This window comes from Lolium perenne, chromosome 6, assembly GCF_019359855.2.
Source record: "Lolium perenne isolate Kyuss_39 chromosome 6, Kyuss_2.0, whole genome shotgun sequence".
Taxonomy (NCBI): domain Eukaryota; kingdom Viridiplantae; phylum Streptophyta; class Magnoliopsida; order Poales; family Poaceae; genus Lolium; species Lolium perenne.
This window is the reverse complement of record NC_067249.2, coordinates 240186613-240202004: the sequence shown is the minus strand read 5'-3', so window position 1 is coordinate 240202004 and position 15392 is coordinate 240186613. Positions and strand designations below refer to the sequence as shown.

At 45.2% G+C, this 15392-nt stretch overlaps 1 protein-coding gene and 1 pseudogene across 2 annotated transcripts; both read left to right on the top strand.

Moving 5' to 3' along the window:
• The first annotated feature begins 2880 nt into the window (after nt 1–2880).
• LOC127305707 (uncharacterized) lies at nt 2881–8627 on the top strand. 2 transcript variants are annotated; one of them, XM_051336224.2, is made up of 11 exons: nt 2881–3290; nt 3530–3572; nt 4030–4181; nt 6342–6429; nt 6618–6856; nt 6940–7393; nt 7491–7636; nt 7732–7821; nt 7947–8099; nt 8227–8339; nt 8501–8627. In XM_051336224.2, the coding sequence occupies exons 2-10, from the start codon at nt 3539–3541 to the stop codon at nt 8308–8310; spliced, it is 1440 nt and encodes a 479-aa protein (XP_051192184.1). In that variant the 5' UTR covers nt 2881–3290; nt 3530–3538; the 3' UTR covers nt 8311–8339; nt 8501–8627. The 2 variants fall into 2 exon arrangements, with proteins under 2 accessions (XP_051192184.1, XP_051192183.1); XM_051336223.2 differs by having other exon boundaries at nt 8444–8582.
• A 1174-nt stretch (nt 8628–9801) lies between these two features.
• On the top strand, nt 9802–12187 carry LOC139832925 (uncharacterized; annotated as a pseudogene).
• Nucleotides 12188–15392: the final 3205 nt, after the last annotated feature.

Below are 15392 nucleotides of genomic sequence, written 5' to 3'. Positions count from 1 at the left end.
CTTTCAGTTTTTATTTTCATTCTCAGATTGTTAGTGAGGTACAATTTTACTTGTTTTTATTCGCATTCTCAGAGTGCCTGCCTTCACCTTCGCGATTATCGTTCCAGCCTCTCCTAGGCTCAGCATTTTCGCGAATGTTTATTCCGCAAGCCCCATGGAGCTTGGCGTTTTCGGCAGGACTACGTGAGCGAGGGTGTGGTGCTGCATAGCGGTGCTTTGGTGGTGAGGCGTTACGGTATTTGTCTTTGCTAGTGAATATTGGACCCTTCCCATTAGGTTTATCCTTAGGAGTATCCGATAATATGAGGATCGGGTTCAGGTGTTTCCCTAGTCTTTCTCCAACACTCTAATGGGCCGGTACGAGATTGGTCTTCGTGGTGCCCCTGCTGTTTTTCGGCAGGAAGATTTTGCGTTGTGGATAGGCAAGCCTCCGGGTTGGAAACTAGCCTGCGCGAAATATCCGCCTTACTCTACTGCTTCGTAGCAGTGTCAACGATCGCCCTTAATCGAGGTTGACTTTATTGTCATCGTTGTCTAGGAGCTCTGCCGCTTTTTCCATGTTATCCTTTAGGGTTGCCAGGGGTCTGCGGTGTGTTGCGTCGTCAAAGTTGATGTTGCGAGGGGAGATCGTGTCCCTCCGCCTCATCCTCTTCTTCTTCGGGTCCTATTAGGTTCGCTTGACTTGCGTTTCCAACTGGGCCTTCAGCGCTTCCGCTTCCCGGTAGGTTTCCTCCGTGTTCTGCTCATGCATGCGGGCTTGCTCGTACTCTTGGTCGGTAGCGACCTTGTCTTTTAGAATTTCCAAGGTAAGCTTGGTGAGGTTTCGAGCTTCAGCCAAGAGTTCTTGCCGTTTTGCTTGGAAGGCGTCCGGATCCATCGCTAAATCTGGGGTGAGGGGATTGGTTAGGATTTCCTTGTGCACGAACATTCTCCCCGTTTTCGCCTGCTAGCCGCATGATAGCCTCAGCTGTTGTTTCCTCCGCGAAGTTTAGGTTTCGGCCTAGCAGCTGATCCGTCCGTCGGGTATGGACCCGTGGCGGAGCATCCGGAATCATATGATCGGGTATCCTTGCTCCCGGCGGAGTTAGGTCTGAATCGTCCTCATCATCGTCTAGGCCAGCAAGGGTCGGGAAGACCTGCTTTGGGGGAGAAGAATGACAATCGGCCTCCTCAGCAGCGTCCACCTACCTGCACCACACATCATACTCTTCTCACGCCATGGGGGAGACTTCATCTGGGAGTGGGCTAAGGTCGTCGAGTAAGGATCCATCATTGTCTCCGGCACCATCTAGCTGCTCGGATCTGGCGCCCTCTTTCGGAGAGGCAGATCCAGGCGTGTGTGCGAGGAAGTGCACGAAGTGTCACCTCTGCTTCTCTAACACGTGGAAAACCCAAGTGGATATGCGTTGGTCTTCCACCGTTTCTTCTTGCTCAGGACGGATAGGGTGGACTCTAAAATTTCCAGATCTAAGGCGGAATCTCCTTGGGAAGCTCCAACAACTCAGATCGGATCCTTGCAGCTGCGGTCGTAGGTGTAGAATTTACCAGGGTGTTTCCGTCTGAATCGACGGTTTCACCGATGAAGTTGTGTATCCCGCCGATCGGGATGATGGAGAGTTTGACTACGTCCTTCTTAGCCGGAATTTAGCACTTGTCCGGTGGGATGATCGAAAAGTTTCCAGCGTACAAAACGCGCCCCACGACGACCGTGTCGCTGATGCCTGCAAAGGCGGAACCCGCCCGGTTCCGGCCTCTAGACGTCGCTGGCCCCACGGTGGGCGCCAATTGTCGTGGCCTATTCGACAATACCCAATATGAGGTATCCTCACGAAGGGGAAACAAGATGGGGCCAAAGGGCGCAGAGCCATCGGGATGGTGGTACGCGATTCACCGAGCTTGAATCACGCTGCACAAGGGCAGTGCCTACTGCTGCTTGTCTGGAATTATCTGGGCGCTTGCGCGTGTTGCAATGAGTTGTGGTTGTGCCTCTAGGGCTCCTAGGATCCGGCTTATCTAGGCGCCCGGATCTAAGGTTTCTACGAAAAGTCCTACCCAAATACAAGTTACCTAACTACGGAACATTACATTACCGTGCATGTCAAGGATCCACCTATTGCTAACTTGTCGTCCTCGATCCGGCTTTCTTCATGGGTCTTCATGGATCCGACTTCGAGCATAGGGCACGCTGGATCCGGTTCCTTGTTCCTGAGCTGAACATCTTCCATCGTCAATCAACAATAACTGGATCGCCCGGTGGGCCATATGCCACCACCACCATCTGTGGGCCACTCGGGCTTGCCGGATCTGGACCCTGTCGATGGCACACCTATGAAGTATACCCACAACAGTTCTGACGGGAGGATTTATGACGCGCGTTCCTCGCCTGGGAACACAAGGCGCACCAGGTCATCCGCGACCGCCGGGAATTCATGCCTGGCGACCATGTGCCCGACAACGAGAACGAGGTCTCCTACGATGACGACAATGACGACACAACGATGAGGACGAGGAGATGGAGGACGTGCCTCCAGCCGTTGTGAAGCTGGAGGACGTCATCCCCGACATCTACGACGGGGACGCGACCACGACCGCCGCAATGGCCACGTCATTGGCCGACGAGGACGCCAACTGGCTAGAGTCTCGGCCATGGTGGCGGAGCACGATTTAATTTTTTTTAAATAATTTCGAAGTTTGAACAAAATTTTAATTTTGAACAATTTTTGAATTATGGACGATTTCCAAATTTTGAACGGATTTAAAATGGAGCGCAAAAAGAAAACAGAAATGAAAAAAAAATTACTGGGCCGGCCGGCTGGGGAGGGTGTGCGGTGTATATCACCCCCACGTTCACAGGGTGGGCCGTGACATCCCTGACGAGCCTGAAGCGTCTCCCGTTCCTGACACGAGCTCAGTAGAATCGCCGCCACGCCACCGCCGCCTCTCCCGGCGAAAATCCCCACCGCCGCTCTTCCTCCACCCTTGGCGCTCCCTACTCCGTTCGCCACGTCCCCGTTTCCCGCTAAGGCCCCAACCCTAGCGGCAGAGCAGGTAGGCCGGCGGCGCCCCACGGCGCAGTCCCGGGAAGCCGGCGACCGGCGTCCGATACTACCCGTCGCCGACGGCGGGGAGTACAGCACGATCGAATTTGTTCTCCAACCGACGAGGCTGAAGCGTCTCCCGTTCCTGACTACAGTACTCCTGTTGCTGCCTCCCATCGCCATCGAGTCGCCGCCACGCCACGTGGGCTCTCCGGGCTCCAATCCTCCACCACCGCTCTTCCTCCTTGCGCGGTAATTGCTCGAGACCCTCTCGTTGTTAAACTACAACATCATACTATATCTGACATGGTGATGGAATGGAATGTAGCACAGTGTAACGAGCCTTTACTCCTTAGATTGTATTTTGTCTCCGTGTTGAGTTTAATTTTACTACATTAAATCGATTTTAAGTGCATAAGTTACTCCCCCCTTTGGTCTTTCAGATTTATAATCTAATTTTAATTTTGTATTTCTATATTTTTTTTTGGCAGTGTGCTCTTATGCCTAATTTTGGAGGCAGTGGAGGCGACCAGGGTAAGAATAATACTCCCTGTGATCCAAATTAAGTGAATCCATTTTATCTAGATACTGACGTATCTTGTCAACTAATGCATCTAAGTACATTCGTATCTAGACAAAATGGAGTCACTTAATCTGGATCGGAGGGAGTAGCATTGTTTGAATTGGTTGGACCGAATCGGCATTTACATTTTTTTTTTCATAGCACGGTTGAATCCTTTTAAGGTTGTTGGGAACTGACTAATTGACCCACCATGAGCTTGAGGGAGGGGTTTAGAGTAATTTATACTAAATGTGTATTTTCCCCATTGATTGTAGTCTACGTAGTTTAGGCTATTCTCTTGCAGTTTATTTTTTTGCACTTCTATTATTTGTCTGTGCAATTTTAGTGATTAGGTATTTTGAGTTGATTATCATATCATGTTGTAAAGATGAGCTTCTGGATGTTGTTCACTGTCATTTGTTTTTGTAGAACGAATCATCCATGGTCGTCAGACTGTCTTCGTGGCAAGAAGCAAATATGATGCAAAAACGTGGACCTGTGGCTGTGGGTGGGAGAATATTCCTATAAGATATCTTTTGTTCGATCTTCCTGCTTGGAGATGCCGCATTTGTTTAGCACCTGTAAGTTCGTTCAACTTTTCTTTACAATAGCATGAACATCAAAGCCTTTTGTTTCAAGCAAGTTGGGGTAGACTAGATATGAAACCCACTAGAACGTATGAAAGCAAAAAAGGGAAAGAGAGAAAAAAGTTAACAAAAAACAAGTAGACTCAGATTCGACACATTAATTGCTGATTTCCATGTTGTCCTATCAAGAGCCAGATCTCAGGTACATTCCAAACCCTCAAACCCCTTTTTACCATGTCCTCCCTGGTCGCCTTCTGCCCCTCCTAGCATTCTCTGTACCCTTTAGAAGTCCATTGTTAATTGGTGCTTCTGGAGGCCTCCACTGGATATTGCCGAAACCACCTTAGCCGGTGCTAGAATAGCTTCTTTTCAATATGTGCCATCCTACCCTATCACGTATTACCTCGTTCCTAATTTGGTCCTTTCTTGTGTGGCCGCATGTCCACCTTAGCAGTCACATCATGTGTTGTCTTTTAGTGGACCAACATTTTGCTCTATATAGCAACGTGGGTCTAATCGCCATCCTATAGAACTTATTTGTCAGCTTTTGTGGGGCCTTTCTTGTCACATACTCACATAGGATTTTCAATGCTTGCTGCAACTTCATCCACCTGTTCATCCAGTGGCAAATGTCCTCATCGATATCACCATCTTTGCAACTTTGATCTCAAGTACCGGATGGAGTCCCTATTGGGCACTATTTGATTCGAACTATCCTCTAGCTCTTCGTACACATTGCCGCTAAAGACACACCTCATATACTCAGTCTTGGTCTTATTAAGTTTGAACCCCTCAGATTCCTAGTTCTGCCTCCATAGCTCTAATTTCCAATTGACACCGGCCCTTTGTATTTCACCACTTTGCTTGCGCTTCTATCTTGTAGCACTCCTTTTCCTTGATATGCTTTTGGACACCCTCATTCCACAACCATGTGTCCTTAGCTTCATGTTTCTTGCCTTTTTGTCAATATCCGCTCCGATCCGAATCCGAGAAAAATATGAGGTAAAAGATATGGTATGAGCGAAATTCGATCCGATCCGATCCGTTTACACCCCTACCTAGCTACCTTCCGAATGCAAGTTGCCACCATCATCCACATGCAATATGCACCTCCCTCTTCATCCCAAGGTCCTTTCACGAGCATCGTCTCCATAAAGGATTGTTGCGCGTGCCCTCTCAGCTTCCACTACTTTCTTGTGATTTTGGCACCTTTGTCCTGAAAACACATGCCTGAAAGCGAAAGTCGTCCACCACAAGCTTATGTGGCGCCACAACACAATCTCCAGGGATCACCTTACAATGCAAACTAGCCCTCCTATCCATTCTCTTAGTGAGGAAAAAGTCCATCTGGCTAGTGTTGAGCGTTACTAAAGGTCACTAAGTGATATTGCCTCTTCCTAAAGAAAGTGTTAGCTACCAACAGGTTGCAGGCTACCCCACAGTCTAGGACAACCTTATCCTCATAGTTTCTGTTGCCATACACAAAGCCCCCATTTATTCCCTCAAACCCTATGTTATTTGTACCTACATTGCCATTGAGATCCTATCTCGGTTACCGGTACACTACTAACCATGCCCTCCAAGTCTTGCAGAATTGTCTCTTAGCGGCCGAGTCAAGCCCAACTTGTGAGGCATAAGCACTAATAATGTTGAGGACAAGGTCCCCAACAACTAGCTTGATTAGGATGATTCTGTCCCCTGGTCTCAAGACGACCACTACTCCATTCTTAAGGCTCTTCTCTATTAGGATGCCTACGCCATTCCTACTACCAGCCGAGTAGAATACCAAAGTTTGAAAACGAAATTCTTTACTTCCCCAGCCTTTTGACCTGCCCATCTAGTCTCCTAGACACAAAGAATATTTACATGCCTCCTAATCTCAGCATCCACTAACTCTCCTAGCTTCCTCGTCAAGGATCCTACATTCCAACTACCCACCCAAAACCTATTTGCCTTGGCTAGCTTCCTTAACCTTTGTGTCAGACCCGTGCACACTTTTCACTACCTTTTGGGTGATGATGTATTGCGTCACTAGGCGGTGGCAGCTCGGCCCTTGGTCACTTAACACCACACCGAACAATTTTTTTTTAAACTTTTCTGTTTTCTTTGTATGCTTTAATTTTGATGTGGTGTTTCCACAATTTCTAATTGCAGTTCACAGGAAATGTTGATTTTTCTATGGCTGACATTAAGGTGAATGAAATTCCATTGATTCAGAAGATTCAGGATCAAGGAACTGAGCGTAAGCATTGTAAACTATCACTTTTATGTTATGAACTTTTAGTTTGTAAAATGTAAACCTTCTATGCATACTTTAGGTATTGTTTTCATTTTTGTCATTCTAGTCCAAGTGTTCATTTTCATGCTGAATGCAAATAGTGCCTGTCGATTACACTCTCACTATTCAGTCCATCTTTATTTATTTTGCAGCTGAATGCATTGCTTATGCAATTGCTCACTTAATTGAGATAATTCATCGCCTTGAGTGCATTCTCAAGAAAGAGTACCTAAGCATTTCGGATTCTACTGTAGATGCTATGGATCTTGCTCAGATATACAAAGATGAGTGTCCCAAGATGTGTCGAAAGGTTCCGCTTTACTATAATGTTGGCTTGCATAAGTTATTGTATCTGGCTCAACATATTAGGAATCAAGGCATCTCATTAATGGTAATTGCAACAGTCAATTGGTATTTCTTTATATTGTGTGCTAGACACCTAAAACTAAAATGTTCTCATTTGTTCCCTTTCAGACTGGCAAGCAGTATAGGATTGAGAAAATGTCCACTATAGATACTGAAGACTATGAGTGGATGTGTGAGGAGATTGCAGATGGAAATCCACTTCTCGTCAACTTCATTCCTGGGCAGCAATTTGGAGGTTTAGAGTACTGCAGAATGTACAAGTCTATTGGTCCTGCCACGTTAGCTGTAGATACTACAAACAGGGTCTCTGGTCATATGGCTGTTTTGGTGGGAGGCATATCCATTGGTAATGAAAAAGGTTTCTGGGTTCTCAATTCACACTCGGAGTTGTGGTGCCCTAGATTCACTTCGCCAAGTATTCCAAAAAGTCGATGGAATGTTTTCCCAGATCTCACTCGGTTTTTCAGACAAAAGTCAGAGGCAAACAGAGGTGGCATTTTCAAACTAAACAGTGATAACATAGTATGGAATGCCATAAAATTCTCTAGAAGTGATGATGCAGGTATAAGTGTAAAACATTTAAACCTGCCCTTTTAGCTATATTAAATGAATGATCTAATTGTCCATGGATATTAAGTGTCAACACTTTCCTGTTTCAGAACCTGTGGGTAGTATGATCAGAAATGAGAATCTGTATACCAAGGCAAGGTACAGTGGTGAATCTGATGCAGCTTCAGTCTCGCCTTTTCTTTACGATGTCATTGTTGGCTCACACTTTGATAGAAGATTAAGGGCTGATCAAAAGGTAAAATTCATTTTCTGGTAGATTCCAATTCGAGCTGTAGTATTGCTTATTTGCTTGGTACAGGTAGGGGGTATTTATTACTTGTGGGTTTACAGGAAGAAGAAACATTGAGTCTATTCGATCATCTTCCGTTTACCGACTTCCCTGCAATGCCTTCACCACCCTGTTTTTCTCATCGTATCCAGGTATTACTTGAGCTCTGTTGCAATGTTATTCGAGCATTTTGTGTCAAAATTGCTAATTTTCTGGACTACCTGTATATTTTTTCTGTTTTGTTTATTCATTAGGATTTTTGCTTATGCTTTTGCAGGCCAAAAAGATACTTGAGACTTTTCAGTCTCTGCCCTTCTCTTTGTACACTACATCACCTTCCGAGGAAGAAACATTGAGTCTGTTCAATAATCTTCCATTTAGCAACTTCCCTGCATTGCCTTCTCCACCCTGTTCTTCTCGTCGTATCGAGGTTATTATTTGGGCTCTGTTGCAATGTTATTCTAGCTATTTATATCAAATCTGCTAATTTTCTGGACTACCCATCTATTTTTTTCTGTTTAGTTTATGCATTAGGATATTCGCTTATGATTTTGCAGGCTAAAAAGATACTTGAGACATTTCAGTCTCTCCCCTTCTCTTTCCACACTACATCACCTTCCGTAATGGCTTCTCTGCAATGACTACATCCTATTTTTCCTGCTGTACCAAGGTAGTATCCAACCACGTTACAGTGTTATTCAATCCGGCCTATGTGTTCTATTTTCTGGCTTCGATTTGGTTTTGTCACTAACCTGTGAAGCTACTGAATTCCAGCTTCCATGTGCTACGGATAGCTTCCATGTGCTGACCATAATATAATCATGACACCAGCTCCAGCAAGACGAGTCCGGGTAGCGGGTGGAGGAGAATTGGTTTCTGAAGCCATTGCTTACAACCACAAATTCATCGTTCGGGGACATGTGCTATCTGCTGATTTCCGCATCCTAGAACTTCGAGGTTCAGATGCTATTCTGGGAGTCAACTGGTTCAAGCTTCATAATCCAGTGACGTTCGACTTCATTGAACGAACCTTAACAATTGGGCATGAAGGTCAAACATATACCTTCAAATCATTTGGTACCAAGAAACAATCTGGTGATCTCAGCAATGGAATGTTCCAAGTTAATAGAGGAACAAGCCACTGGATACATCCTATATAGCATTGATGATGTCAGAACAACACTCTCTGACTTGGAAACTTCAATACCTCCAGAAGAATTTCAGGAAATTTTGCAGGTTTTTGCTGACGTCTTTGCTGAACCTGAAGGATTGCCACCTCATAGGGCCACAGATCACTCAATTCCTCTATTGCCTGGATCCAAGCCTCCTAACATACGTCCCTACCGTATGTCACACAACCAGAAGAATACTATTGAAACTATCATCAAGCAAATGCTCTTGAACAGGGAAATTCAGCCTAACAGTAGTCCTTTCTCTTCTCCAGTTATTCTAGTCAAGAAAAAAAGACAGAAGCTGGAGACTGTGTGTGGACTTTAGAGGCCTAAATGATCTGACTATCAAAAGTAAGTTTCCAATACCTGTGATAGATATCTACTTGACGAGTTGCATGGTGCCACAGTCTTCTCCAAATTAGATCTTCAATCCGGCTATCACCAGATCAGAATGAAAGAAGATATCCCCAAAACTGCTTTCTCAACCCATTCAGGGCACTATGAGTACAGAGTGATGCCGTTTGGTCTTAGCAATGCTCCTGCAACATTCCAAGAACTGATGAAGTTTGTTTTGGTTTCTTCGATGACATTCTCGTCTACAGCAGTGACACAATCCAACACCAGGAAGATCTCCGAGTGATACTGCAAATACTTCATGACCATCAACTCAAAGCTAAGTTACAAAAATGCACATTTGGACAAGAGTCCGTTGAATACTTGGGTCACATCATATCCGGCCAACGAGTGTCAACCGATCCATCAAAGATCAAAGATATAGTTGAATGGAAGACACCCAAAACACTTAAAAAGCTACGTGATTTCCTTGGTTTAACAGGATATTACAGGAGATTTATCAAAGGTTATGCCACAGTTTGCCAACCTTTGTATCTTGCCCTCAAGAAAGATAATTTTCAGCGGGGGCCTGACCAAGAAGCAGCTTTTGCAACCTTGAAACAAGTCATGTCCAACCCTCCATTACTGCGCCTTCCCAACTTTGCAATACCATTTACACTTGAAACAGATGCTTGTAGCTCTGGTATCGGTGCAGTCTTAATGCAAGAAGGACGACCTATTGCTTTCTACAGTCAGTGCCTTGGTCCAAAAACTAATGCTCAATCTATATACGAGAAGGAAGCACTTGCTATCCTACATGCCTTAAAGAAATGGCGGCATTACTTCTTAGGGAACAAGGTCGTCATCAAAACTGATCAGCAAGCACTCAAATACCTGGGCAGTCAGAGATTATTGGAGGGAATACAACATAAATTGATGCTGAAATTATTGGAGTTCGATTACAAAATAGAGTACAAGAAAGGCAAAGAAAATGCAGTTGCAGATGCCCTCTCTCGACAATTCCAAGTAGATGAAAATGAAGCCAAGTATGTGAGGAATACAACTGCTAGGGCATTCAGTGTGGTGGCTTCTGGTTTGGGCATCCCTGCCCTCCTCCCATTTTTGATGGCTGTCTGTCAGAGTAAGAAGTCCTGGTAAGCTCGGCACAATGTTATCAAGATTGTTCAACAGATTGCTATTCTCATGGTCTGTGTTGTTATGCCTCGCCATAAGAACCTAATTGGGATAATTGAGCATGGTATAAGTGATGAGAACCAGAAAGTATGGATAATCACTGCCCTCTCTTTCTACACTTGCTGAAGCTGCTGCACTCTATGGTATAGGAAGTTTTGATAGCGTGTTGAAGCCTCTCTGGAAGGTTATCAGATCTCACTGCGGAAAGGTCCTTGCTGCCTTCTTTAAGGCTATTGGCTTCATCATCCCTCCTATGGATGCTCTGTATTCCAGTTACGATACGAAGAAGGTGATGCAAGTTCTGATTCAGGAATTCCAGCCACCAGATGAAGAGACAAAGAATATCGTCCTAAATGTTGTCAAACAGTGTCAGTACAGAGGGTGTAGAGGCTTATTTTATCCGTAATGACATCCTTCCAGAACTATTCAAACACTTCTGGTTTAGGAGAATGGCTCTAGATCGTAGGAACTATAAGCAACTTGTGCAAACAACTGTAGAGATGGCAAATAAGGTGGCAGTTACTGGTATGGTTGATGAGATTGTCCAGGATCTGAAAGATGAAAGTGAGCCTTACAGTAGAATGGTGATGGAATTAATTTAGAAGGTGGTAGCTAATTTGGGTGCCTAAGATATTGATCCTCGTCTAGAGGAGCTGCTTGTTGATGACATCCTTTATGCTTTCCAAAAGCAGACTACTGATTATGCAAATGTCATGCCTAATGGTTTTGGAGATTTTGCAAATGCACTTGGCCAGAGGGTCAAGCCTTACCTTCCTCATATATGTGGTATCATCAAGTGGCGGTTGAACGACAAGAGTGCAAAAGTTAGGCAGCAGGCTGCCGATTTGATCTCAAGGATATCCATTGTGATGAAGCAGGTCAGGAGGAGCAGCTTATTGGTCACCTTGGTGTTGTGCTGTATGAGTGCTTGGGAGAGGAGTATCCTGAGGTGCTGAGTTCAATTCTCGGAGCTTTGAAAGCTATTGTGAATGTTATTGCCATGGGCAAGATAAGAGAACTGCATTGATCTAGTTGGTAGGATTGCTGATCGTAGAGCAGAGCTAGCAGCTAGGGAGTGGATGAGATTTGTTTTGAGCTGCTGGAAATGTTGAAGGCACACAAGGAGGGTATCAGAAGAGTCACTGAACACATTTGGTTATGTTGCGAAGGCAATTGGGCTGCAGGACGTGTTGACCACTCTGTTGAATAACTTGGAGGTGCAGGAGCGACAGAACCGTGTCCGCACCACTGTAGCATCTGCTATTGTTGCCGAAACTTGCTTTCCTTTTACAGTTTTGCCTGCCCTCATGAATGAGTACCGGGTTCTAGAGCTCAATGTCCAGAATGGTGTTTTGAAATCTCTCTCATTCCTCTTTGAGTATATTGGTGAGATGCGCGAAGATTACGTAGATGTTGTCACTCCCTTGAAGATGCTTTAATGGACAGGGATCTAGTTCACAGGGAGACTGCTGCATCTACTGTTAAACATATGGCTCTAGGAGTTGCTCACTTGGGCTGTGAGGATGTTCTTGTCCATTTGCTTAACTATGTCTGGCGCAATATATTTGAGACCTCCCGCCATGTCATAAATTCTGTCATGGAGGCCATTGAGGGGATGAGTAAAGAGTTGCTCTAGGTGCTGCTGTGGTTCTAAATTATTGTCTCGAGGGCCTTTCCCATCCAGCAAGGAAAACGTGAAGTATATTGGAAGATCTACAACTCGCTATATATTGGTGCACAAGATGCACTTGTTGCTTCTTATTCTGCGCTAGGTGATGATGGGGACAATATCTTCAGCCGTCTAGAGCTAACCGTGTGATCAACGTAAGTCATTCTTATTTTTTATTTCTTAATGCAGCATGTGTATGTTACGGCTGAAAATTTACGATGCTTTGTAGATGTTGTTGGTGAGGTACGTTTAATGGGAGTTCTGTTGGCAAGAAGAATATACTCCCTTCATCTTACTGGTGGTCGATGGTACATGCTTGAGAATTTCAGATGCGGTTGCTGTGTGTCACGAGTACATGGGTCTCCTGAAGGAGTGGTGAGGCTCTTTTGTCGAAGCCAGGTAAAAAACCCATTGACAGGGCTGGTCTTAATTCTTAGAGTTTTTTATCACATGAAACTTAATGAGTATCTTCATGATAACAAAAGTGTGAGAGCGTATGGGCCCGTTAACTCAACGCCACAGCCCACAAGGCATCTTGTTCAATCCTGGCCTAAAACTCCTCAATCCCGTCCAAATCACGGGGTACAAAACATCTAGTCCCACCCCGTGGAACTATTCCCCACGGGGTACAAAACACCAGATGCTCAGCCAGCTGGAGGAGAAGGGTGCTCGAACAGATGCCACTGCAGAGACTGGCCCGAACCCTAGCCTACGCAAGGCCCCCTCACCCCCTGCCGCTTCATGCCGGAGAAAGTGAAGCATCGCTCGGTCTGGTTGATCTCTCTTTCTCTCAGAGATGCTACGTGGGTGCAATTGATGGTTACTGTGCCGGTGTCCTAGCTGCAGTTTCCTTGGGAGTAACCAAATACGCGAAATTCCTGCAGGGATGGGATTTGATTAGGGAAAGGGGGTCTGGGTGAAACACGGGGGTTCACCCAATCCCTCGGGTGGTTTGTTCCATGCGAAGTTCCTCATGAACCGAACGAGCCCAAAATGGATTTGGATTCTTGATCTTGGTGATGGGAGAACAGTTGTGCATGATGATGAAGGTGATCCTAGCTTGATTTAAATCCCAGAATATCTTCTCCATACGAATAGGAACAAGAAGGCTGCGATTGTAGACTCTTTTTATGTTGATATTGCTGCAAACTATTATAATCCTGCTTACTTGAGGCAACGAGCTGTTGGGACACCATAGCAGCTGTTTGTTTGTATTTGAAAACCCCTTGTTTGTTTTTCCATGGTCAGCTTTATGTGGCTGTTTCCTGTGACATCTAGACATTTTCTCAGAATTTTGATTGAAAATGAAGACGGAATGTGGCTCGGAGACACGAAACATAGTGTTCTCTAAATATTTTGCACCCATTGCATAGCTTACCCTTCTATATGTATGTATAGTTGTATGTGCATATGTATGTGTGCATGTCTTTTGGAAATTCGCATGTTGTCTAGTTCATTCTCGGATTATGATTGTATTGTTTTGGTTAAGTTTTAGTTTTCATTGTCGACTCTCTGTTATCCTATGCCATTTTGTTACTGTTGTGGTGCTTTAGATAGTTCATTTTAGAATATAATGTATCATTTTTTCATATAATGAGTTTTCTAATCCCATATGCAGATGCCGGTTACAGCGCCTTCAGACCTTGATACCCCACAATAGACGCTCTGAGGTTGGAGCCCTTGTCTCTTGTCTTCGGCGCACTAGTGTGACAGGACTGATGAAGGACATATTAAACATACTGATCTTGACCTCCTGAAGGATCTCCTGTATGTCTGCCTGATTTGCTGTTTCTCGTTTTGGTAGAGACATACCGGTGAAACTGATTTTGCTTTCTTCAACAAGGTAGGCAGGGCTGCTGTTGGGAGGCCATTGATGAACCTGCTGCAATACCACCGTCCAGGACACGATTGACTATGTGAAGGCAGCATGGAACAATGTCTCTTTTGCCTACAGAGATTGCTCGTTTTGCCAGTTAGAAATATTGCCTTATTGTTTCTATATCATCAAATGAGCGCAGCTAAGGCTTGTAAGTGTGTTCAATCCTGTCAGCTTGGAAGGAAAGAAGTGACCTCTTCTCTTATCTGGTGACGAGAGACTGAGGGGTATGTTCTTGGCGTGCTCGGATTATTTCTGTGTCTTGTTTTCCTGGTACTGACTGCCATGTGTGCTTGCTATTTGCTGTGCTAATCCTAATGGCTACAAATTTGCAGGTTCGTGTCAAAGCCCTGAACCTGCACTGTCGTTAACTGAAGACATTCAGCTGCTGTCAACAACGCTATTCATCTTCAGAGGATGGACAGTCAGGATCAGCGGATACCCCTTTGCTAGCATCGGGCAGCTACGCTCCAGTTTAGGTTTCAAACTGTTGCAGACTTGGATTCTGCCCGAATAATTTGTAATTTGAACCTATGAAATTGCAGCTCTTCTGTTTATTTATTAAACCAGGGAGAGAGGGTGGTTGGGCGGTGCCATATGTGAAAACTCTGATTTCCTTATCATGCTTTTACTTGTTCTTCCTTTATCTAACTTTCTTTTTGTATGGTTTTCCTTATCAGATTATGAAGAGCTGCCTCTGGGACGACTTTCTTCCCTTTGCGGTTTTTCTCCACAAACATCTCTCCTACTCCCTCCGTCTCAAAAAAAGAGTTGTTCTACATTTTCTAAATACAGGTGTATCTATATAACTGAAATATGTCAATTTATGTCCGAATCTAAATAAAGTTGAGCAGCTCTTTTACGTTGCCTTTTCTTTTTTGCATTACACCCCACCATAGTATTTTGAAAATCAACCCGCAATCCAGAAAGGTAGTCAACGTGATGGTAGGTCACGTCCTTGGATTCCCCTCGCTCGAACTGAGATGGAGGCGTCGGAGAGTGCCGTCATGGAGTTGGGGCTGCACACTGCTGCAGTCCATCGCTGCTCCTGGTTCCGGTGAAGGAGCCCGTGCCGTCTTTGGTGACAATCTGACATCTCAGATTTTCTCCCCGTGGAAGGAATTGTAGGCATTGTGTTTCTGGATTGGCTGAATTTTATTTTTTGCTCTGCTTTACTTGGGGACTATATAATTGGCTGACAATCTCGCATCTCGCGTCTCTCCCTTCTCCCCCCAGCACAGCGGCGTCAGCGGCAGCCTAGGAAGCGGAGAGGTAGGGTTGGTGCCGAGCCAGGCCACAGAGGTTCAAGTGCCGGAGCCCTTGCGGGACCCTGCGTGGAGTAGAGGAGTAGTCGCCGGCCACGCGGAGGGAGCAACTCGCCAGCGGTGGTGACGGAAGTGGAGCAAAAAGATTGACTGCAAAGTAAAGGGCATATCGTGGTCCCCATGTAAGGCTGCTCATAGTGGGGAGTAACTTGGT

Excerpts from the sequence above, each read along its gene's own strand:
- LOC127305707 (XM_051336224.2), top strand. The coding sequence starts at position 3,539 with ATGCCTAATTTTGGAGGCAGTGGAGGCGACCAGG. Across the intron at positions 3,573-4,029 it reads AGGCAGTGGAGGCGACCAGG|AACGAATCATCCATGGTCGT; the intron begins GTAAGAATAATA and ends TTGTTTTTGTAG. Across the intron at positions 6,430-6,617 it reads TCAGGATCAAGGAACTGAGC|CTGAATGCATTGCTTATGCA; the intron begins GTAAGCATTGTA and ends TTTATTTTGCAG.